The following is a 24,384-nucleotide window of genomic DNA, read 5'->3' as shown; positions in this document are numbered from 1 at the left end:
TGAGATCCTTAAAACTAGATGAAGCTTTAAAACATACAGCTGAGAGAGACAATGAAATTCAAAAATATTTAAGAACATACAAAAAGCACAGTAGAAGGAAAACAGAGTAGAGATAAGAGAAAGAAAAAGGAAACAAGTTTGAGGAAGTATCACTGCTAAATTTATTTATATTTCTATAGTTTAAGCTAGGATACAGATTCTTTTTTCTGGATGAATGCTGTCTTTAAAAAAAAACAAATGAGATCGGCCTCGGTGGCTCATGCCTGTAATCTGAACACTTTGAGAGGCTGAGATGGGTGGATCATTTGAGGTCAGGAATTCAAAAACAGCGTGGCCAACATGGTGAAACCCCATCTCTACCAAAAATACAAAAATTAGCCAGGTGTGGTAGCAGGCACCTATAGTCCCAGCTATTCAGGAGACTGAGGCAGGAGAATTGTTTGAACCCAGGAGGCAGAGGTTGCAGTAATCCGGGATTGTGCCACTGCACTCCAGCCTGGGTGTTAGAGTGAGAGTCTATCTCAAAAAAAAAAAAAAACAAAAAACACAAATGGAATGCCTCTGTATTCATTGAAAAGTACATTTTAGGCCTGGCAAAGTGGCTCACACCTCTAATCCTACCATTTTGGGAGGCTAAGGTGGGAGGATCACTTGATCCCAGGAGTTCAAGATGACTGTTCAGCATAGCAAGACCCTATCTCTACAAAAATATGTAAAAATTACCCAGGTGTGGTGGCATGCATCTATAGTCTCAGCTACTCCAGAAGCTGGGTGAGAGGATTGTGTGAGCCCAGGAGTTCAAGGCTGCAAAGAGCTATGATCACACCACTGCACTCCAGCCTGTGCGACAGAGTGAGAGACCCTGTCTCTCAAAAAGGGGAATAAGAAAGAAAAACCAGAAAAGCACATTATAAACACATAACATTAACTTAGGCAAATTTAACTCCAGCACAGGGCATGTAATTTTAGGTCCTTAGGAAGGACTTCAAGATATTAAGATATAGAGCAGTTTATATGCCTCAAAATTGTGATGTATTTGTCAGAAGACAACCTCTGGCCCTCAAGATGGAATGAAAATGCTCGTTCTAATAAATATCACTAACCTGGAATTTGTCCATCATGTTGTACATAACCAACTCCTAGCTAGGGTGTCAAATATGAAGGAAAAATAATTAAAGCTGTAATATGGTGATAGAAGATTCACTGGTAGAATTTATTAAAACAGTTTCTTGGCCCCATCCTCAGAATTTCTTATGCCTTATATTTGAGTGTGGCTCATTTCTAATAAGCTTGCAGGTGACACCAATGCTGTTGATCTAAGGATGACAATCAGAAATTTTGTTGGTAATGTTTATTGACATTTACTATGTTAACCACATTGTCAGTGGCATCCAGGGTTCCCACCCCAGACCAGCAAAATATAAATCTTTATAGTCAGCCAGGGAATTTGCACTTTAAGTACTTCTGTGAACAAGAAAATATAAGGATACTACCATAAGTAGGCACATGTGAAACCATATGTTAGTATTTTGTCTGTTCTATACAACTGAAAATACAGGAACCTACTTAGTGCTCTGTTGTCCTAAAATTGTATTAGGCCCATTTTGATTAGATTTGAAACTCTGTATTTTCAGCTGAAGCATAAACTTTTGGGCTACTTGAGAAGAAATGCTAAAAATTCAAAAATGTTAAGGGTAAAATATAATTTTATTTAAAATATGTAGTCTTTTAGTTACAAAAAAAATCTATATATATGCTTTTAATCAGCACCTAAAACAACTCAAAATCTGTGTTAGAAATCTAAGAACCTACCCAAAAGATACTCAGAAGTTTTCTGGCCAAGCACAATGGCTCACACCTACAATCCCAGCACTTTGGAAGTCCAACGGGGATGAATCACTTGAGGCCAGGAGTTCAAGATCAGCCTAGCCAAATGGTGAAACCCCATCTCTACTAAAAATACAAAAATTAGCCAGGGGTGGTGGCGGTGCCTGTAGTCCCAATTACTCGTGGGGCTGAAGCAGGAGAATCACTTGAACCCAGAAGGTGGAGGTTGCAGTGACTTGAGACTGAGCCACTGCACTCCACCCTGGGCGGCAGAGTGAGGCTCTGTCTCAAAAAAAACCTAACTGAATTTTTTTACTAGATATCAACATATAATTTGAAATTTTTATTTTTGTATTCATGCTACATTTTTAAAACACTACTTATTTTATCAAGACTTGCATTTCTAATCTAGTTTTTAAGTCTGATTTCTTATAGCCTGTTAAAAACATGATCTTTTCTTTTTTTTTTAAGAGGGTTTCACCACCATGTTGGCCAGGATGGTCTCAATCTCCTGACCTCGTGATCCACCTACCTCAGCCTCCCAAAGTTCTGGGATTACAGGCATGAGCCACCGTGCCCAGCTAAAACATGATCTTTTCTAATGATACCTGAGAAAAAGTTTCCCCTCCAGTCTTAAAATTCTGTTAAATTTCACCATTTATTTTTTTAGGATGTTAATTGAGTAGTCTAATTATACTATTGGAGACATATAGCTAGTAAAATCTTATATTTCTAAAAATTGATTTTACATTGGAATAACTGTAGAGGCCTGGGGGTTCCTAAAGAGATAATTTGATTTAAATTTATTTATTTTCATTAATTAGTGAAAAAGTATTGTCAAAAGACATATGCTTAAGTATTTGGTATAAAAAAAATTAAGAGTCATTGATGATTTTGAAGATACGATTTTCTTCAACTAGAAAACATCCAGAGAAAAATTTGCCATCATCCAGAATAGGACTTGAGTAGCAGAAAAAAGTCAAATGGAAAACCATGCTAATACCTTTTACTCATACACTGTCCCTCTGCCATTTGTGGTGTCTGATTAACGGAATTCCAAATTGATGACTGAAACACTATAAACTTAATCTCATGACCCAGTAGTATTTTCACAGCACTGTCTTCCTGAGTGCTCTGCTTTGAGAGAGGAAGAATTTTATAAATACCATTGCATACTACTTTTTTGGTTGGAACAAATAGTAAGCACCTAGGTGATTCTGCAATATTCTGTTTTTGTTTTTTTGCACCATCTTAAACTTCTTTAGAGATTTTCAGAGAGTAGTTCATCCCCATTTGCATTTATAACTGCAAAGCTAAATGGATTCAGAAATGATGCATATACCTATTTGGTTAAAAATTAGTGAAATACATATTAGGAAACATACCACCTAAAATATTAATTTCATTTTAACAGTTAATAAATTGTACTGAGACTAAGTATATAAGCATGATAATTTCCATTTGGAACATGACATTTTATGAACTATGGTTATCATAGGTCACAGAAAATAAGCACTTTTAATTTCTGTGAAAGTTTAAAAATCTGTCACCAATTTTAACTTTGTTCAAATACCAGAAGGGAAGAATTGAGTGATTTGGTTTGTGGAAGTTGAGAGATGACTCTAGCCATTCTTTATTTCTTGACATTCAGCCAGTTCATATATTTTAATAATACAAGTCTTCAGTTTGAAATGTAATCTATGAACTATAAATTTAGAGTAATACTCCAAAATCTATCATTTGTTGTTGTTGTTTTAAGACAGGGTCTCACTCATTACCCAGGCTGGAGTGCAGTGAAGCAGTCACAACTCTCCAAAGCCTTGACTTCCTGGGCTCAGGTGATCCTCTTACCTCAGCCTCCCAAGTAGTTGGGACTACAGGCACACCACCACACCTGGCTAATTTTGGGTGATGTTTTTGGTTGGTTGGTTTGTTGTTTTTTTGTTTGTTTGTTTTGTAAAGATGGGATTTCACCATGTTGCCCAGGCTGATCTCGAACTCCTGAGCTCAAGCAGTCTGCCCACCTTGGCCTCACAAAGTGCTGGGATTACAGGCATGAGCCACTGTGCCCAGCTGTTACATTTTAAAAGACAGTTTGAAGCCTTAAATTTCCTTTTATGCCTAATTTTATGTTATCATTCTCATTAAGAAACGGACATAGAGTGACTTTTTTTGAGACTTTAAAGTTTGGGGTAATGGAATAGCCAAATAAAAGTGCTTAGGATACAATTAAAGAAAGGGAACTGCATTATGGAGTACTGAGAATTGCAGGTATGGAGTCATATTCCTAGAAACAGGAATATAAGCATATATGAATTACCTAACGAAAAATGTAAAGAACAACATACCAAAACCTTGAAGAGCATCCTGAAACAATAAAGAACAGTTGGCATCAAATAGAATAATCATGAAGGCCCAGGGAAACTTGGATCCCGTTTTGTCACAGAATCTAAAGGAAAAGAACTTTAAGAAGAAAGGATATGGTCAGAAATGCTGAATGTTGCAAAGATGGAAGGAATAGAGAACAGAGAGGGTTGATTAATGTACTTAACACATGGAGAACATTGTTTAAACTAGCCTATAGTATTTGACAGCACGATGGGAACGAGAAATACATAACCGGGAAAAAGGCAATAAATAGAAAAGGGAACAAGTAGTATAGCGCACTCATCATGAATTATACCAAAAGAAGAAACATAAAGGGGGACTTGGTTAGAGAGGCAGGATTCCTGAACAGGAAGAGAAACTACTTTATAAATTCATTTAAACATACACACCCTTTATAGGTATTTGTCACCTGAAGAGAAAGGCATTATAATAATGTTAGAATGAAGTTCCTTTCTACTGCTATTTACCAGTAAACTGTGTTTATATTGTAATTTTAGTTATCTAAATTCCAACTCCTTTTTGGAAATCCTTATGCATGTACAGAAACGCTACCCCATAATTCCGTACTTAGAGGTCATTTGATTTAATATTCATTAAGAGCTTAAATATGTGTGCAGATTTTCCTTTGGAATGCTGAAAATGCATGTAGATTAAACAGATCTTTACATCTAAAATTTCTACTTACTTTGAGTTGTGGAAAAATAACCTCATACCATGTCTCCAAGTTTTACCAAACAGAGCATGGTCAGTCAAGATGAACTAGTATTAGATGCAATATTTAAAAGCCATATCTAAATGTAATTGAAGTTAGAAACTTGAAACAGTATATGTGTAAATGCATGTAATTTAAATTTAAAATTCTCATATAGATGCTTTACATTCTTATGTACTCACAAATAATTATTTAACACTTTCTTCCTTTCTCCCCCAGTTTATTCTAAAAAGGATTTCACTAATGTACAGTTAACACATATAAATCAAGATTAACTATATAAATAGATACAGAAGTCAGGATGAATGGAAAGTAAATGTAGTCACAGTAAGATGAAATCAGAGAAGTTAGCTGGCAGGAGCAATAAGGGCCTTTGCAGTTGTTAAAATTAATCTGCAAATGTATGAGTTTTTTGGATCCTGATTGAAACTAACCAACTGGGAGAAAAAACAGTTAAGAAGTTGGGGAAAAAATTGAACACAAACTGGTTATTGGATTGGGACTGATAATGGTATACACTGATTAAAACAAAAAAATCCCCCTTTTTTAGGGATATATACTATAGTATTTACAGGTGAAATTAAGGGTGTCTAGAATTTGCTTTGGACTATTCCAGTGAAAGAGGGGGTTGGAGGGAAGCTGCAGGGATTGTAGAAAAAATAAGCATGGCAGAATGTTAATTTTTGAATGTGATCCTTTTGCAGGCACCATACTAATCTCTGTATCGTTCCCATTCTGGTATATGTATGTGCTGCTGAAGCGAGCACTAGAATGTTAATTTTCGAAGCTGAGTTTCTGATATTAGGTACATGAGGGTTAATGTATATTTCAAAATTTCTATAATAAAATTTAAATAAAAATGGTTTGCAAGTTTGGTGCTTAGATTCATAATGGCTAAACAATAATTTTAGTTTCAGTTCTTTAAAATGGAATGTTTTATGTTATCAAATATATGTAAAAGTCAAAGTAAGGAAATAAGGAAAAATAGAGCTATGAAAAGCAATTTATATATGATACAAATCTACTTAAACTCTTTTTTGTGTGTCTTTAGGTACCTAACACCCTTCCTGGCATATAGGAAGCACACAGCAAATGCTGTTGAACTGAACTAATCTGTATCTTACAACAGTAAAAGTGTTTAATTTTTTAGGAGATTTGGAATTTTCATTTTCTTTCAGAACTTGTCTTAAGATGATTGTTAGAAATGGAGAGTGTAATGTTGGTCTTGTTTTTTGTTAAGATAATTTTGGTGTTATGATGTTAGATTTTTATCAAATGAGGTTGTTTTACAATGTTGGGTTTGAAAATATAAAAATCTTTAAATAACTGTTTTGCTGTGTCAGTGTGCAGACTTCTCTGTATTTTGGTTGCTCAGTATGGTGTTAGATTTCTATGAGTGTTAAATGTTTGGTTGACTTGCCAAAAGCAAGTTACATTTTTCTGTTTAAATAAGAGGCCCAGCTTAGCCTTGAATTGCATGTTTTTAGTTGAAACATATTGGGTATAAGGAAATTCAGATACTGCAAACATTCGTCAGGAGTAAGGCTGAATTTTCTCTCTTCATGAAACCACTTTGGCTAAATAGGAGCCTTACCTTTCTCTGTCTGAAAAGACGATATGTTACACCTAGCCCAAACTGGCCAAAATTAGTTTAATTCTAGGTAAGTGGTTTGATGTCTAGTTAATATATGATATTCTTAGCATTTTTTTCTCTTCTTTCTCTAGAAAGCCACTAGAGCAGAGTTGCTAGTGAACAGTTTAATTTCTACATTACGTCACAGAAAGAGTGCTAAAGGGCTCTGGTTATCATCCACAGACTGACTAGTCAACCCCTAAATAACCTGATATTAACTCCACAAATGTTAGCTAGATTGGACCGTGTGTAATCTGAGTCAGAAGTTGGAATCAGAAGAGATAAACGATGTGTTATCACTCATCAGTAATGTCTGTAACAGTGTTGTAAAATTGTTATACTTTACCTTTACCTGTCGACCATTCCCACAGTCTCTCTACCTATAGGATTTATCTTGATGCTTCCTATTCCTTGCTTTTTCTTTTATTATCTCTTCTCTCTTACATACATAAATGCCTAGCATACTACCACACATATGGTAAACACAGTTCATTATTTCTTTTCTAATGTCATCTTCCCCCTCAGCCTATGAATATAAACAAATCTTACATTTTTAAAACCAAAAACTATACACTTATTCCAAGTACCATCCTTTAGCTTTTCTTTCTTTGACAACCACCTACTTTTAAAAAGCTATACTTAATGTTATTTGCCACCTATTCAGGATTTAACAAAGTTCTTATTTGTCCTTTTGAACCTAGTTTATTTTCCTTTCTTTAGTATTTCTTTTTGATAACCATCTCCTAAAGAAATTCCTTGAATTTGAATGCATGATACCACCTTTTATTCCAAGGACTTTGCCTCTCTGACCAGTTGTTTGTCTGTCTAGCTCACTTCCTCTTTAGGGTTGCCACATTTGGTTTTGCAAATTGTGCACAGCTCTAGGGGGGCATCATTCATATCATATGTAGTCCATGTAACAGGCCCTCCCTGGCATGGTGCAGTGCAGCTTCACTGACTACATGCAGCAGTTCTGCTCAGACCTTAAATGCATTGACATTCACTGATTTCTGTCAGACCTCTTTTATTCATATCATAGTAGGTGTTCACAATTAGGTGATTCTATGCTAATCCTCTATCCCACCTCACACTGACTAAGATATGCCATTCTTTATTTCTAGACTACACCACTTTTCTGAATTCCATATTTTTTGTAAATTTCATGTAGGACTCACCACCTCAGATTAAACCAAAACTTTTTACCCTCCAGCTCACATCCCCTCAACCATTTCCTGTATTCCCTATTTCAAATACCATCTAAGAGCCATCCTGAGTTCCTCCTCCAGCCTTCCTTCTCTCATATAATTAGTAAGTCTTACAGATTCTACCTCCTAATCTGAAGTTTTCAAACATTTTCATCTCAGTACCCCTTTACATTCTTAAAAATTATTAAAGACCCAAAGAACTTCTGTTATATGGGTTATGTCTGTTAATGTTTGTTATGCTTGAAATTGAAATAAGATTTTAACATATTTTTAAGTAACAATACGAACCATTGTATTTTGACGTAAATAACATCTTTATGAAAATAACTATTTTTCAAAACAATAAAATTACCAAAAAGGGTTGCATTGTTTTTTATTTTTGCAAATTTCTTTACTGTCTGACTGAACATAGGACAGCTAAATTCTTGTATATGCATCTGCATTTAATGTATTATAATACAGTGTTTGGGTTGAAGTACATGAAGCAAATTCAGCCTCACACAGATACATAGTTGAAAAGGAGTATTTTCAGATCATTAATACCACATCAACACTTGACCAGTGTGGTGGTTTAAGTCTTCAAGTTTAATGATGGTATTTGAAACCATATCAGTGAACCTTTTATAATAGTAAAATCTTTCATGTGTAATTTCATGCATTTTGGTCATTTAGAAAATACTGATTCACTGAGTTAGGCAAATCTTCCAAATGTTAACACATTTTAGTCTACAATTTTTTTCAAATCACATTTTTTAAAACATCACCTATCTTATGAGAAAAGCCTAAGTATTGGGAAGCTATCAACTTCATGATGACAGAGTCAAGTTTTCCAAGATTCTAATTCTTGTTCAAAAGCCCAAATTTTATCATTGGCAGCAAATGCGTTGTTTTCCTTGAAGTAGCAGCCTAGCAGCCTTCCTTCATTCATTTTTGAGAAAACATCTGCTTGATGGCTGCATTAGTCTGTTTTCATGCTGCTAAGACATACAGGAGACTGGCAATTTACAAGAAAAAAAGGAGGTTTATTGAATTTACAGTTCCACATGGCTGGGGTGGCCTCACAATCATGGCAGAAGGCAGGGAGGAACAAGTCATGTCTCAGAGAGAGCTTGTGCAGAGAAACTCCCTTTTTTTGTTTGTCTGTTTTTTGTTTTGTTTTGTTTTGTTTTGTTTAAGTTCTAAGATACATGTGCAGAACATGCAGGTTTGTTACATAGCAATGCATGTGCAATGGTAGTTTGCTGCACCTATCAACCCATCATCTAGGTTTTAAGGCCAGCATGCATTAGGTGTTTGTCCTAATGCTCTCACTCCCCTTGCTGTCCATTGCTGACAGGCCCCAGTGTGTGATATTCCTCTCCCTATGTCCATGTGCTCTCATTATTTAGCTCCCACTTATGAGTGAGAACATGTGGTGTTTGATTTTCTGTTCCTGTGTTAGTTTGCTGAGGATGATGGCTTCCAGCTTCATCCATATTCCTGCAAAGGACATGAACTCATTCTTTTTTATGACTGCATAGTATTCCATGGTGTATATTGCCATATTTTCTTTATCCAGTCTATAACTGATGGGCATTTGGGTTGATTCCAAGTCTTTGCTATTGTAAATAGTGTTGCAATAAACATAGGTGTACATGTGTCTTTATAGTAGAATGATTTATAATCCTTTGGGCATATACCCAGTAATAGGATTGCTGGGTCAAATGGTATTTCCGGTTCTAGATCTTTGAGGAATCGAGACACTGTCTTCCACGATGGTTGAACTAATTTATACTCCCACCAACAGTGTAAAAGCATTCCTGTTTCTCCACAGCCTTGCCAGCATCTGTCGTTTCCTGACTTCTTAATAATTGCCATTCTGACTGGCGTGAAATGGTATCTCATTGTGGTTTTGATTTGCATTTCTCTAATGACCAGTGATGATTAGCTTCTTTCATTTGTTTGTTGGCCACATAAATATCTTCTTTTGAGAAGTGACTGTTCATATCCTTCACTCACTTTTTGATGGGGTCGTTTGCCTTTTTCTTGTAAATTTGTTTAAGTTGTAGATTCTGGATATTCGCCCTTTGTCAGATGGATAGATTGCAAAAACTTTCTCACATTCTGTACGTTGCCTGTTCACTCTGATGATAGTTTCTTTTCCTATGCAGAAGCTCTTTAGTTTGATTAGATCCCATTTGTCAATTTTGGCTTTTGTTGCTATTGCTTTTGGTGTTTTAGTCATTAAGTCTTTGCCCAGGCCTATATCCTGAATGGTATTGCCTAGGTTTTCTTTTAGGGTGTTATTCTGCGGTTTTGAGTTTTACATTTAAATCTTTAATCCATCTTGAGTTAATTTTTGTATAAGGTGTAAGGAATGAGTCCAGTTTCTTTTTTCTGAATATGGCCAGTCAGTTTCCCCAGCACTATTTATTAAATAGGGAATCGTTTTCCGATTGCTTATTTTTGTCAGGTTTGTTGAATATCAGATGGTTGTAGATGCGTGATGTTATTTCTGAGGCTGCTGTTCTGTTTCAGTGATCTATATATCTTTTTTACCAATACCATGTTGTTTTGGTTACTGTAGCCTTGTAGTATAATTTGAAGTCAGGTAGCATGATGCCTCCAGCTTTGTTCTTTTTTTTTTTTTTTCACTGTTATAATAACTTTAATTTATCTTGCGTTTTACAGAAGTCTATGAACGATTTTAAAAAAGCACCTCCTTACCCTGTATCACGTTTCTCTGACAGTTGTTAAAGTAGGCAACGAGTATGTCAACAGCTTGAGCGTCAGCGTCTTGCAAGGATTTCAGACCAACCACTCGCCAAAGAACTTGGCAGCTTTTTTATCTTGTTTTTAACACAACGGTATATCCACTCTGATGGCAAACCTGTCCAGCCACATCTCCATAACACTCTTTGCAAAATCAGTGATTAGCAAATTAGTTAGCTTTCGCACGGAGCTGTGCTCGCTTGCCCGTGACAGCCTGGAAGCCGGTTTTGATACTGGCAACAGAACATCTAGAATGACAAGTTTCGCACTGTAGGAAATAGAGTCGCGTGTCCTTCTGCAGGATTGTGTCTGGTGATCGGCATATGTGACAAGTGACATATTCCTTGATATATCTTCTTAAGACATTTTCTATCTGTTTCTGTTGGAATCTTCCTTTGATTACAAGTTGGTTATTACCATCTATAGAACCACTTGTACCCAATTCAGCCAACAAAAATGCAAGGAGATGTTTGGGCTGACGATGTAATAGTTTACAGATATCTGTAAAGTTGACAAAAGAAGTTTTCTTGGTTCCTACTCGGACGACCTGTGGAGGTTTCATGACAAATTTCCTTTTCTCCCCAGCAACCATATCTGGATTCTTTTCCCTCATGATGTCGAACACTCGATTCAGCAGCTCCTCATATGTGTAATCTCTTTCTGAGCCTGCCCAAGCAGGGCCTGTCTGATTACTGAATGAGATGCCATCATCTTTTTTGCTGTCTTCATCTTCTAGAGCTTCATCTTTCTCTAGTATTTCATCCTCATCTGGGAACTTGACATTCTTCTTTTTCTTCTTTTTATTGCCAAGCATAATGTCAAGGTCATCCTCTGGTTCAGCTGGTTCTTGAACATCACTTTCAATCTTAAGATCCTTTACGCCTTCTTCAGCTTCATCAATATCAAATATCTTTTTAGTTTTTTTCTTCTTTTTCTTTTGATTAAAGAAGTTTAAGTCATCTAGATCATCAGAAGCATCTTTTTTCCTACTGTCCTCTTCATCAGCTTCCAAATCTTTGTCCTCAGTTGGCTCTGGCTCCACTTCTTTTGTTTCTGAAGGCTGGGTTTCCTCTGTTTGGGTATCCCCTTCCTCATCTAACATAAAAGGCTTCTTCTTCTTCTTCTTCTTCTTGCTCATGGTAGGATCAAAAATCATCTCGTCCCCAGACGTGGCTGCGGCTCGAGTGGGCTCGGCTCAGACGGGAAGTCAGACGGGTCAGCCCCAGGTTCCCGCGGCAGCGCTGCTCCTACCGATACCTCTCCCACCACCGCACCAGGCTCTTGCATCAGCGAAAGGGCTCCAGCTTTGTTCTTTTTGCTTAGCTTTATCTTGGTTATATAGGCTCTTTTTTAGTTCCATATGAAATTTAAAGAAATTTTTTCTAATTCTATGAAGAAAAGTAATGGTAGCTTGATCAGAATAGCATTGAATCTATAAATTAATTTGGACATTGTGACCATTTTCACGATATTGATTTTTCCTATCCAAGAGCATGGAATGTTTCCCATTTGTTTGTGTCCTCTCTTATTTCCTTGAGCAGTGGTTTGTAGTTCTCCTTGAGGAAGTCCTTTACATCCTTTGTTAGTTGTATTCCTAGGTATTTTATTCTCTTTGTAACAATTGTGAATGTGAGTTCACTTACGATTTGGCTCTCTGCTTGTCTGTTGTTGGTATATAAGAATGCTTGTGAATTTTGCACATTGATTTTGTATCCTGAGACTTTGCTGAAGTTGCTTATCAGCTTAAGGAGTTTTTGGGCAGAGACAGTGGGGTTTTCTAAATATACAATCTTGTCATCTGCAAACAGAAGCAATTTGGCTTCCTCTCTTCCTATATGGATACCCTTTATTTTTTTGTCTTGCCTGATTGCCCTGGCCAGAACTTCCAATACTATGTTGAATAGGAGTGGTGAGAGAGGCCATCCTTGTTTGTGCCAGCTCCTGGATTCATTGATTTTTTTTTTTGAAGGGTTCTTCCCGTCTCTCACTCCTTCAGTTCTGCTGTCATCTTAGTTATTTCTTATCTTCTGCTAGCTTTTGAATTTGTTGGCTCTCACTTCTTTAGTTCTTTTGATTGTGATATTAGGGTTTCTATTTCAGATCTTTCCAGCTTTCTGATATGGGCATTTAGTGCCATAAATTGTCCTCCTTTTTTTTTAGATGGAGTCTCACTCTGCTACCCAGGGGTGGAGTGCAGTAGCATGATCTCGGCTCATTGCAACTTCCACCTCCTAGGTTCAAGAGATTCTCCTGCGTTAACCTCCTGAGTAGCTGGGACTACAGGCACATGCCACCACAGCCAGCTAATTTTTTTGTATTTTTAGTAGAGATGGGGTTTCACCATGTTGGCCAGGATAGTCTCAATCTCCTGACCTCATGATCTGCCTGCCTCGGCCTCCCAAAGTGCTGGGATTACAGGCATAAGCCACCACAGCCGGCCTAAATTTCCCGCTTAACACTGCTTTAGCTGTGTCCCAGAGATTCTGGTACATTGTCTCTTTGTTCTCATTGGCTTCAAATAACTTCTTTATTTCTGCCTTAATTTCACAGAAAGTCATTATTTATTTGTTATTTATCATAACTCCTGTTATCTACCCAGTAGTCATTCAGGAGCAGGTTGTTCAATTTCCATGTAGTTGTGTGGTTTTGAGTGAGTTTCTTAATCCTAATTTGATTGCACTGTGGTCCAAGAGGCTGTTTGTTATGATTTCCATTCTTTTGCATTTGCTGAGGAGTGTTTTGCTTCTAATTATGTGGTCAGTTTTAGAATAAGTGCCATGCAATGCTGGAAGAATATATATTCTGTTGGTTTATGGTGGAGAGTTCTGTAGATGTCAATGAGGTCCACTTGATCCAGAGTTCAAGTCCTAAATATCCTTGTTAATTTTCTGTCTCATTGATCTAATATTGACAATAGGGTGTTAAAGACTCCCACTATTATTGTATGGGAATCTGAGTCTCTTTATAGGTCTGTAAGAACTTGGTTTTTGAATCTGGGTGCTCCTATATTGAGTGCATATATATTTAGGATAGTTAGCTCTTCTTGGCTCATTGATCCCTTTACCATTCTGTAATGCCCTTCTTTGTCTTTTTTGTTCTTTGTTGATTTAGGCTCTTTTATCAGAGATTAGTAGTGCAACCCCTGCTTTTTCTTCTTTCCTTTTTTTTTTTCTTTCCATTTGCTTGGTAAATATTCCTCCAACCCTTTATTTTGAGCCTTTGTGTGTTTCTTTGTGAGATGTGTCTTCTGAATACAGCACACCAATGGGTCTTGACTCCTTATCCAGTTTGCCTCTTTGTCTTTTAATTGGGGAGTTTAGCCCATTTAACATTTAAGGTTAATATGGTTATGTGTGAATTTGATCGTGTCATCATGATGCTAGCTGGTTATTTTGCATATTAGTTGATGCAGTTTCTTCATAGTATCATTGGTCATTTTATTTTGGTGTGTTTTTTTAGTGGCTGGTACCAGTTTTTCCTTTCTATGTTTAGTGCTTCCTTCAGGAGTTCTTAAAAGGCTGCCTGGTGATAACAGAATCTCTCAGCATTTGCTTGTCTGGAAATGATTTTATTTCTCCTTTGCTTATGAAGCTTAGTTTGCCTGGATATGAAATTCTGGGTTGAAAATTCTTTAAGAATGTTGATTATTGGCCTCCACACTCTTCTGGCCTGTAGGGTTTCTACAGAGAGATCTGCTGTTAGACTGATGGACTTCCCTTTGTAGGTGACCTCAACTCTCTCTCTGGCTACCCTTAACATTTTTTCCTTCATTTCAGCCTTGGAGAATCTGATGATTATGTGTCTTGGGGTTGATCTCATGGAGTATTTTAGTGGTAGTCTCTGTATTTCCTGAATCGGAACGTTAGCCTGTCTTGCTGGGTTGGGAAAGTTCTCCCGAATAATATCCTGAACTGTGTTTTCCAACTTGGTTCCATTCTCCCCATCACTTTCAGGTATACCAATCAATTGTAGGTTTGGTCTTTCTCACGTAGTCCCACATTTCTTGGAGGCTTTGTTTATTCCTTTTCATTCTTTTTTCAATCTTGTCTTCATCCCTTATTTCAGCAAGGTGATCTTCAATCTGTGATGTCTTTTATTCTGCTTGGTTGATTCAGCTATTGATACCTATGTATGCTTCACGAATTTTTGTGCTGTGTTTTTCAGTTCCATCAGGTCATTTATGTTCCTCTCTGAACTGGTTATTCTAGTTAGCAGTTCCTGTAATCTTTTATCAAGGTTCTTAGCTTCCTTGTATTGGGTTAGAACATGCTCCTTTAGATCAGAAGAGTTTGTTATTATACACCTTCCGAAGCCTACTTTTATTAATTCATCAGTCTCATTCTCCATCCAGTTTTGTGCCCTTGCTGGAAAGGAGTTGCAGTCATTTGGAGAAGAGGCATTCTGGTTTTTGGAGTTTTCAGCACTTTTGCATTGGTTTGTCCTCATCTTTGTGGATTTGTCTACCTTTGATCTTTGAGGTTGATGACCTTTGGATGGGGGTTTTGTGTAGGGGTCTTTTTGTTGATGTTGTTGTCACTTTGTTAGTTTTTCTTCTGACAGTCAGGCCCCTCTTCTGCAGATCTGCTGCAGTTTGCTGGAGGTTCACTCCAGGCCCTCTTCACCTGGGCCTCTTCACCAGTGGAAGCTGCAGAACAGCAAAGATTGCTGCCTAATACTTCCTCTGGAAGCTTTGTCATACAGGAAGCTGGCCTGATGCCAGATGTCTGTCCACCCCTTTTGGAAGGTCTCTCTCAGGCAGGAGGCACGGGGGTCAAGGCCCTACTGGAAGAGGCAGTTCCTTAGCAGAGATGGTGCACTGTGCTGGGAGAATCCCCCTTATCAGGATCAGCTGCTCTCTTCAGAGCCTGCAGGCAGGAAAGAGTAAGTTCAGTGAAGCTACACCCACAGCCATTTCTAACCCAAGCCCTGTGTCCCAGGGAGATGAGAGTTTTTATATGTAAGCCCTGGCTGGGGCCTGCTGCATTTCCTTCAGAGATGCCCTGTCCGGTTGAGGAGGAATGGAGAGAAGCAGTCTGGCCACAGCCACTCTGCCTCACTGTGATGAATTATGCCCAGCAAAACCTCCCAGTCCCCTTAGCACTGCTGGGGGAAACCACCTACTAAAGCCTCAGTAATGGTGGACGCCACTTCCCCCACCAAGCTGGATCATCACAGGTCAACTCCAGACTTCTGTGCTGGCAGTGAAAATTTCAAGCCAGTGGTTCTTAGCTTGCTGGGCTTCATGGGAATGAGACCCACTGAGTGAGACCCCTTGCCTTCCTGGCTTCAGCCCCTTTTCCAGGAGAGTGAATGGTTCTGTCTCGCTGGGGTTCCAGGCACCACTGTGGTATGAAGAAACGTCTGCAGGTAGCTCAGTGCCTGTCCAAACAGCCACCCAGTTTTGTGCTTAAAACCCAGGGCCCTGGTATTGTAGGCTCACCAATGGAATCTCCTGATCTGCAGATTTCAAAAACAATGGAAAAGTGTAGTACCTGGGCCAGGTAGCACAGACCATCATGGCTTCCCTTGACTGGGGGAGGGAGGTTCCCCAACTCATTTCACTTCGTAGGTGAAATGATGCTCCACCCTGCTTCTGCTCGTTCTCTGTGGGTTGCATCCACTACCTAACCAGTCTCAATGAGATGAACTGGGTACCTCAGTTGGAAATGCAGAAATCACCCGCCTTCTACATTGGCCTCACTGCGAACCACAGACCAGAGCTGTTTATATTCAGCTATGTTGGTCCCTTCCCAAAACTGCCGTTTTAAAAACCATCAGATCTCATGAGACCCATTCACTATCTTGAGAACAGCATGGGAAAGACCCACCTCCATGATTCATTTATCTCCCGCCGGGTCCATCCCACAACACCTGGGAATTACGGGAGCTACAAAGATGAGATTTGGGTGGGGACACAGAGCCAAACCATATAATTCTGCTCCTGGCCCCTCCCAAGTCTCATATCTTCACATTTCAAAACCAGTCATGCCGTCCCACCAGTCCCCCAGAGTCTCAACTCATTTCAGCATTAACTCAGAAGACCACAGTCCAGTTCTCAATCAAGACAAGGCAAGTCCCTTCCACCTATGAGGAGGTAAAATCAAAAACAAGTTAGTTTCTTCATAGATACAATGTGGGTACAGGCACTGGATAAACATACCCATTCCAAATGGGAGAAATTGGCCAAAACAGAAGGACTGTAGGCCCAATGCAAGTCTGAAATTCAGCAGGGTAGTCAAATCTTAAAGCTCCAGAATGATCTCCTTTGACTCCATGTCTTCTGTCCAGGTCACACTGGTGCAAGAGGTAGTCTCCCATGGCCTTAAGCAGCTCTGCCCCTGTGACTTTGGAGGGTATAACCCCACTCCTGGCTGTTTTCTTGGGCCTGCATTTTCTGCAGTTTTTCCAGGTGCAGGGTGCAAGCTGTCAGTAGATCTGCCATTCTGGGGTCTGGAGGACAGTGGCCCTCTTCTCATAGCTCCAGTAAGTGGGGCCCCAGTAGGGACTCTGTGTGGGGGCTCCAATCCCACATTTCCCTTCTGCACTGCCCTAGCAGAGGTTCTCCATGAGGGCCCTACCCATACAACAAACTTAGGCCAGGGCATCTAGGTGTTTCCATACATCCCCTGAAATCTAGGCAGAGGTTCCCAAACCTCAGTTCTTGACTTCTGTGCACCTGCAGGCTCAACAACACGTGAAAGCTGCCAAGGTTTGGGGCTTCCACACTCTGAGGCAACAGCCTGAGCTGTACCTTGACCCCTTTTAGCCATGACTGGAGCAGCTGGAATGCAGGGTACCAAGTCCCTAGGCTACACAGAGCAGGGTGGCCCGGGGTCTGGCTGGTAAAGCCATCTTTCCTATTAGGCCTCCAAGCCTGTGATGGGAGGGGCTGCTGTGAAGACCTCTGACATGCCTTGGAGACATTTTCCCCATTGTCTTAGGGTTTAACATTCAACTTCTTGTTACTTATTGCAAATTTCTACAGCTGGCTTGACTTTCTCCTCAGAAAATGGAATTTTCATTTTTATTGCATTGTCAAGCTGCAAACTTTCCTACCTTTTATGTTCTTTTCTCATTTAAAATTGAATGCCTTTAGCAGCACCCAAGTCACTTTTTGAATGCTTTGCTGCTTAGAAATTTATTCTGCCAAATTCCTTAAATATTCTCTCCCAAGTTCAAAGTTCCACAAATATCTAGGGCATGGGGCAAAATGCCACCAGTCTCTTTGCTAAAACATAATAAGAGTTACCTTTGCTCCAGTTCCCAACAAGTTTCTCATTACCATCTGAGACCACCTCAGCCTGGACTTTATTATCTATAACACTATCAGCATTTTGGTCAAAGCCATTCAACAAGTCTCTAGAAGTTTCAAACTTTCCCACATTTTTCTGTCTCTTCTTCTGAGTCCTCCAAACTGTTCCATCCTCTGCCTATCACCCAGTTCCAAAATCACTTCAACGTTTTTGGGTATCTTCAGCAACACCACACTCTACTGGTACCAATTTACTGTATTAATCTATTTTCACACTGCTAATAAAGGCATACCTGAGACTGGGCAATTTACAAGAGAAAAGTCTATTGGACTTACAGTTCTGTGTGTCTGGGGAGTGCCTCACAATCATGGCAGACAGCAAGGAGGAGCAAGTCATGTCTTACTTGGATGGTGGCAGGCAAGGAAAGACAGTTTGTGCAGAAAAACTCCTATTTTTAAGACCATCAGATCTTGTGAGACCCATTCACTATCACAAGAACAGCTTGGGAAAGACCTGCCCCCATGTTTCAGTCATTTCCCTCAACACCTGGGATTGTGAAAGCTACAAGATGAGATTTGGGTGGGGACCGAGAACCAAACCATATCAATAGCCAAGTCCAAATAAGCAGACACCATCATTTCCTAATGTAAAAGAGAAAAAAGAGTGGTGTCCTGAAAACAGTAACTGGTACCACTTGCATTTCATGCAGTTCAAATAATTACACAAGCTTTTCCTCATGACAGCCATGATACTTCAGTTTATAGCAGATACGCTTTATGCAAACTTCCCAGTTTATCAAATAATATTAAAAAGAAGTGTAACTAAAGGTTAAGATTCAATAAAATCAGTGATTATTTTTTCAATATGGATATTCTCAAGTGAAACTTACTGTAAAGTGGTGAAATAGATTAGTGCTTCTCGTTTGATTCATGCTAAGGTGTCAGCAGTTTTATCCACCATTGCTTTTGCACTGTTGGTAGCAAATATCCACTCAGTCAAAGAGGTCAAGTAACATTTAAATAACACTTTGATATTATTATAAAAATAGTTTTGACCTCATCAGTGGACACCTTAAAAAGGGTCTTGACGACTCCCAGGATCCATGGACTATACTTTGAGAACCACTTCCTAAATATGCAAGCTATGTTGCCCTTGCCCACTCTACTTTCTTAACTCTAGCTCTTATTCTTATCTTCGTTGTTTTTATAGTTCCCTAACTGGTCTCCAAATCTTTAGTCTTTTTCTCTACCTTAAAAGTTTCTGGAATACGAATCTGATTTTGTTGAGACCCTGTTAAAATCTTTTAACATGCTCCAGCACAATTGGATAAAATCCAGATTTCTTCATAGAGCATAGAAGAGACCTTTTACTATCATACCTATCTTAGTAACTAACCTCTTTTCTTGTCAGTACTTCCTAGTCTTTGAGCCAAGCTGAATTTACTGGTAATTCCCTGAACACATCATGGTTTCTACATGATTTCTACATGCTATTCTTCCTACCCGTAATACTCTTTTACTTCCCACCTATCCCTCTAATTGCACATTTTTAAATCACCTCATGTTACCACCCATAAAATTTTGTATAACAATTTGTTATATTACAGTCATTTTGTTTATATGTCATTTTTTCCTATTAGATTGTGAGCTGTTTGAGGTCAGGAACTATGTCTTTCTGTGTATTCCCAGTACTTACCAAGAGTGAGACACATAATATTTAATAAGTGTTTGAGTATTTGAATGAACTCCATAAAAACTGAAAATGCGAATTAATTTTTTGGTATTTCATTTTCTTTTCCTGCTAATACAGTTCTTAGAGTTGCTAATGAATAATAAAGGCTACAGATGGGAAGAAAAGAAAAAAATGTATATGTATATACACATACATTATGTGTATATATACACAAAGTATATGCCATATGTATATATATTTTATAAATATATATATGTATATCCCTCAACCACTTTATTGGACAAAGCAATGGATCTTTATTTCCATAATTTTTACTTTAATTGAAGATTCAGGGGAACATTCAATTTATATATATGTTTCTGAAAAGTTGTAATGAATTACATTTTAAAAATTTAACCTCCTTAATTTATTATAACTCAGTCTCTAATCAATTTAGATGTTTTTTCCTAATTTACAATTCTTAATGTGGAGGCAAAAATGCCAAAATATTTATTAATGTTTTAAAACTACTATGTGAGAATATTAGGATTATTACATTTTTAACCGTGTACTCTACATTGTTTTATGTTAAAACTTGGTTAATTGTATTTTGTTTTTGAGTTTAGTACAGTGAAATAAAATCTTGTTAAAGGGATTTCTGTCAGAAGGGTACCTAACTAGAAGTCCCACTTAACAGAATCCATTAACATATAGCATTTATCAGCTAAAAGAACCTCTTTCAAAAGAAAGGAAATTTTTTCTGAGATTTCATAATATATAAAACTTTAAAAGTTAAATTAGGCCTGGTGCAGCCTGTAATCACACCTGTAATCCCAGTGCTTTTGGGAGGGCGAGGCAAGAGATCATTTGAGGCCAGGATTTTGAGACTAGCCCAGGCAACATGGTTGCATGGCAAAAAAAAAAGATTGTTTTTAAATTAGCCAAATATGGTGGCACACACCTATAGTTGCAATTTCTCTGTAGGCTGAGATGGAGGAACTCTTGGGCCTGGGAGGTTAAGGCTGCAGTGAGCTATGATTGTTTCACTGTACCCCAGCCTGGGCAACAGAGTGAAACCCTGTCTCTAAAAAAATTAAAATGAAATAAAAATGTAAATTTTTTATATTTAAAAAATATTACCCACTATTTGTTCTGTACAATGCAGTATAAGTATATATATTTAGATAAATCCAAGTCACTTAAAAGCAAATTTTGGGCCAGGTGTGGTGGCTCATGCCTATAATCCCAGCACTTTGTGGGGCCGAAGCAGGTGGATCACCTGAGGTCAGGAGTTTGAGACTAGCCTGACCAACATGGAGAAACCTTGACTGTACTGAAAATACAAAAGAAAATTAGCCAGATGTAGTTGCACATGCCTGTAATCCCAGCTACTTGGGAGGCTGAGGCAGGAGAATTGCAAGAACCCAGGAGGCGGAGGTTGCCGTGAGCTGAGATTGCCCCATTGCATTCACTCCAACCTGGGCAACAGGAGCAGGACTCTGTCTTTAAAAAAAAAGGCGGCCGGACGCGGTGGCTCACACCTGTAATCCCCGCACTTTGGCAGGCCGAGGCCGGTGGATCATGAGGTCAAGAGATGGAGACCATCCTGGTCAACATGGTGAAACCCTGTCTCTACTAAAAATACAAAAAATTAGCTGGGCATGGTGGCACGTGCCTGTAATCCCAGCTACTCAGGAGGCTGAGGCAGGAGAATTGCCTGAACCCAGGAGGCGGAGGTTGCGGTGAGCCGAGATCGTGCCGTTGCACTCCAGCCTGGGTAACAAGAGCGAAACTCCGTCTCAAAAAAAAAAAAAGGCAAATTTTGTAGATTATGCTTTTCTGCCTGTTGACCATTTCATTGCTCATTAGCATCTGAGTAAATGTAATATTTTAAATGAATCATTTTGAGCCTCACTAATTTAGAATTTACAATGACAGAGTCACTGGACTGAAACCTAGCTTTTCAGCCAGTGCCTACAGCCCCTTGCCTAGATGTTGCCTAGTAAATTAAAATAACATGTTTACAAAATTACAAGGGAAAATAAAACTTTTAGTGACCTTTAAGTATTTAAATTATTGCTGTATTATATTTGTTGATTATAAATCATGCCTTTAATGCATATTTGTTGATTAAAAACCAATAGTATTGCGATTTCTTCAAAAAGATTCTGAATTAATGAGGTATGTATACTATAGTCAGATTTATAATTTTTTACTTTGGCAACATATTGGGATTATGCTTGGAATTCTTTTATCTATTTTGTCCCCATTGACTTAAATTTTTAAGAATTGGTAACATTCTCTGATCTCTGTGTCAGTGTGGTACATAATTAGAATGCCATGGTGTACTAGTGAGAAACAAAGTAGAATAGTTTAATTCCGTTGCCTGATAGATACTGATCATAAAATGTTAAAAATGGTTACCTAAACTTGGAAATTGGTATATGTAGTTAGTAGATTTATAGGAATAATAGCAAGTCGCATATTTAATTTGATACATTTTATTTGAAAGTAGTTCCCTTTTGTACTTCATGTTTTTATACATTCAGAATTTAAAACCAAAGGATATATAGTGATTTTGCTCATAAATCTATTTTCAGCCTTCATTTACTACATTGTCATCTGTTAGTTCTTTTTTATTTCATAATTAATTTTAAAATTCTTCATTTTTTTATCTAATTTAACATTTTCATATTTTTAAAGGTCCCCAGGTGCATCCAATTTTTCAACTTTACCAAAGATCTCTCCTTCATCTCTATCAAATAATTATAACAACATCAACAACAGAAAGTAAGCACTGCATCTTAAAAACTCTTCGTTTAATTGATCACCCTATATGGTTGCAAAAAATCTCTTGTTTCTAAAATTTAGGATAAAAGTCTTAATGCATTAAAATTGGTTTTCTTTTAAATTACTGATTAGTTCTTCCCTGAGTAACTTAACAAAAAAGAAAGCAGTTAAATTAATTCTTGATTTAATACGTATGCTGAAAGAAATAAAACACTTAAAGAATTTTATATACTAAACATTAATTGAAATATATTTAGAAGTTTGTTAGAACAAATTTTTTAGGAAGAGTAGAAATTCAGATGTCATTTTAGAACTAGATATGTAATCACATAAAATAAAGTATTTTTTTAAAGTATGTATCAGTGATTCAAGTGGAAAGCACATATAAATTTTTGTTTATGAAAAAGGCAATCACTTTTTCTTGAGAAGTTCAGAAAAACAACTTCCTTACCCCTTGCCAAATAAAATTTAGAATCATGGAATTTATAAAAATTTTGTTAAAGTGTGTGTTCTTTTATTGCTATAAGAAAAAAAGTTGAAGGTCAAGGTTACTTGGGCTTTAATCTGAGTGTATTACCTTGAACATTGACATGTCTATTTTATTGAAAAGGGTCAAAAGAATGCCTTTATTATTTGTAAGTAACCCAAATTATGGGAAGGATATTGACCTAGAGATGATTATCCTCCTTTTATTTTTTTATATGTATAATGCCATTTATGGATTAGGTTGGAAGTATTTAGATATTTGCACTAACATAGTACTAGATATTTATCTAATACTTATAGTAATTATATATTAGTATATACTTATATGCTTATACTAATTATAAAATATTAATATTTATTTTTTCAGTTTCTAAATGGCATCCGATTATCTCAGCGACTAAATTCTAAAAGACTTTGCTTTTTTGTGAAATAATCTTTAAAATTAAAACATCAATAATTAAAGTTACATTTGAATTAATTTTTTCTTAAATTTATCTTTTGGGGTAGAATGACAAAAATGATTGTGACATACACATGAATTATAAGTAGATAACAAGAGCTAAAATAATTATGAGAAAGAATAATAATGAAGAAGGATTAGTCTTAAACTAAATATCACAATGTATTATAAATACATAAAAATTCAAACAGCATAGTACTGATCCAAAAATATGTCTACATATCAGTGGAATCTAACAGCTAAGAAACAGATCTTTGTATAAAAAGAATTTACTGTGATCAGGAGGCATTGTAGACTAATAGGAATGGGCAGATTATCCAGGAAATATTGTTGAGAAAATTGGCTCATGCCTGAGAATTTCTCTTTGGAATTTTAAATCCAAGATAATTCTTAAGCATATTAAAAAAGGGCAAATAAATGGGAAAAAATACTTGTTACGAGTGATAAAGGATATATAATCTTAATATATCAAGCTCATAAAAGTCAGAAATTTCTAAGACAGTCTTGGAAACACTGGGCAGTAAAAGTAAAGGAGTTAAATAAGGGATAAACTTTTTTTTTTTTGAGGTAGGGTTTCACTTTGTCACCCAGGTTGTAGTGCATTGTCAAAATCACAGCTTACTGCACCCTTGACCTCCCAGCTCAAGTGATCCTCCCACCTTAGCCTCTTGAGTAGCTAGGACTACAACACACACCACCACACCAGGCTAATTTTTTTATTTTTATTTTCATAGAGATAATCCCACTATATTGCCCATGCTGGTCTTGGACTCCTGGGCTTAGGCAGTCCTCCTGCCTCAGCCTCCCAAGTGCTGAGATTAGAGACATGAGCCACCTTTCTCGCCTGGGATAAATATTTTAAACTTTCACATTCACTACTAATTAGAGATATGTAAATTAAAACCATGAAAAACCCCATTTGCTTTCCCCTACCTCAGTCACATTGGGAAAAATTCAACAATGATATATATTCTTATAAGGATTTTGAGTGTTTGGAGGGTTAGAATAATTTTCCTTACAAAATAGTTTAACAATATGAATCAAAAAGATTTAAAACGTTCACATTCTTATTTCAGTTATTCATAAAAAGATATGTGCACTATGTTGAATAATATTACATCATAGTGTAATACTAAAATACTGAAGATGCTAAATATTCAAAATTACATTGTAGTATGTTCTCTTTTATTTAAAAATGGAAGTCTACA

At 37.3% G+C, this 24,384-nt stretch overlaps 1 protein-coding gene and 1 pseudogene across 10 annotated transcripts in view; one reads left to right on the top strand and one right to left on the bottom strand.

Annotated features, from left to right (window-relative positions):
- The window catches only part of USP15 (ubiquitin specific peptidase 15), a 159,484-nt gene that overhangs the window by 78,270 nt on the left and 56,830 nt on the right, over positions 1 to 24,384 (top strand). For 4 of the 9 annotated variants that reach the window (XR_013521792.1, XR_013521794.1, XR_008473807.2 and 1 more), the window contains exon 7: positions 22,144 to 22,230. The exons of 3 other annotated variants lie outside the window; for them this stretch is intronic. Coding sequence is in view for 3 of the 6 variants with exons in the window: in XM_009004138.5 (XP_009002386.1) it covers positions 22,144 to 22,230 (87 nt within the window). In the remaining 3 variants the exon portion in view is untranslated. Of the gene's footprint in view, positions 1 to 5,978; positions 8,124 to 22,143; positions 22,231 to 24,384 lie in introns of those variants that run through there. 2 more of the 9 variants (XM_035256227.3, XM_035256226.3) reach the window with 2 other exon arrangements.
- LOC103795283 (eukaryotic translation initiation factor 2 subunit 2 pseudogene) lies at positions 10,375 to 11,815 on the bottom strand (annotated as a pseudogene). The gene has a single exon (XR_013521796.1). The product of XR_013521796.1 is annotated as a eukaryotic translation initiation factor 2 subunit 2 pseudogene (transcript).

The sequence above is a fragment of the Callithrix jacchus genome, chromosome 9, assembly GCF_049354715.1.
Source record: "Callithrix jacchus isolate 240 chromosome 9, calJac240_pri, whole genome shotgun sequence".
NCBI lineage: Eukaryota > Metazoa > Chordata > Mammalia > Primates > Cebidae > Callithrix > Callithrix jacchus.
The sequence above is the reverse complement of the archived record's forward strand: the minus strand, read 5'-3'. Positions and strand labels throughout refer to the sequence as shown.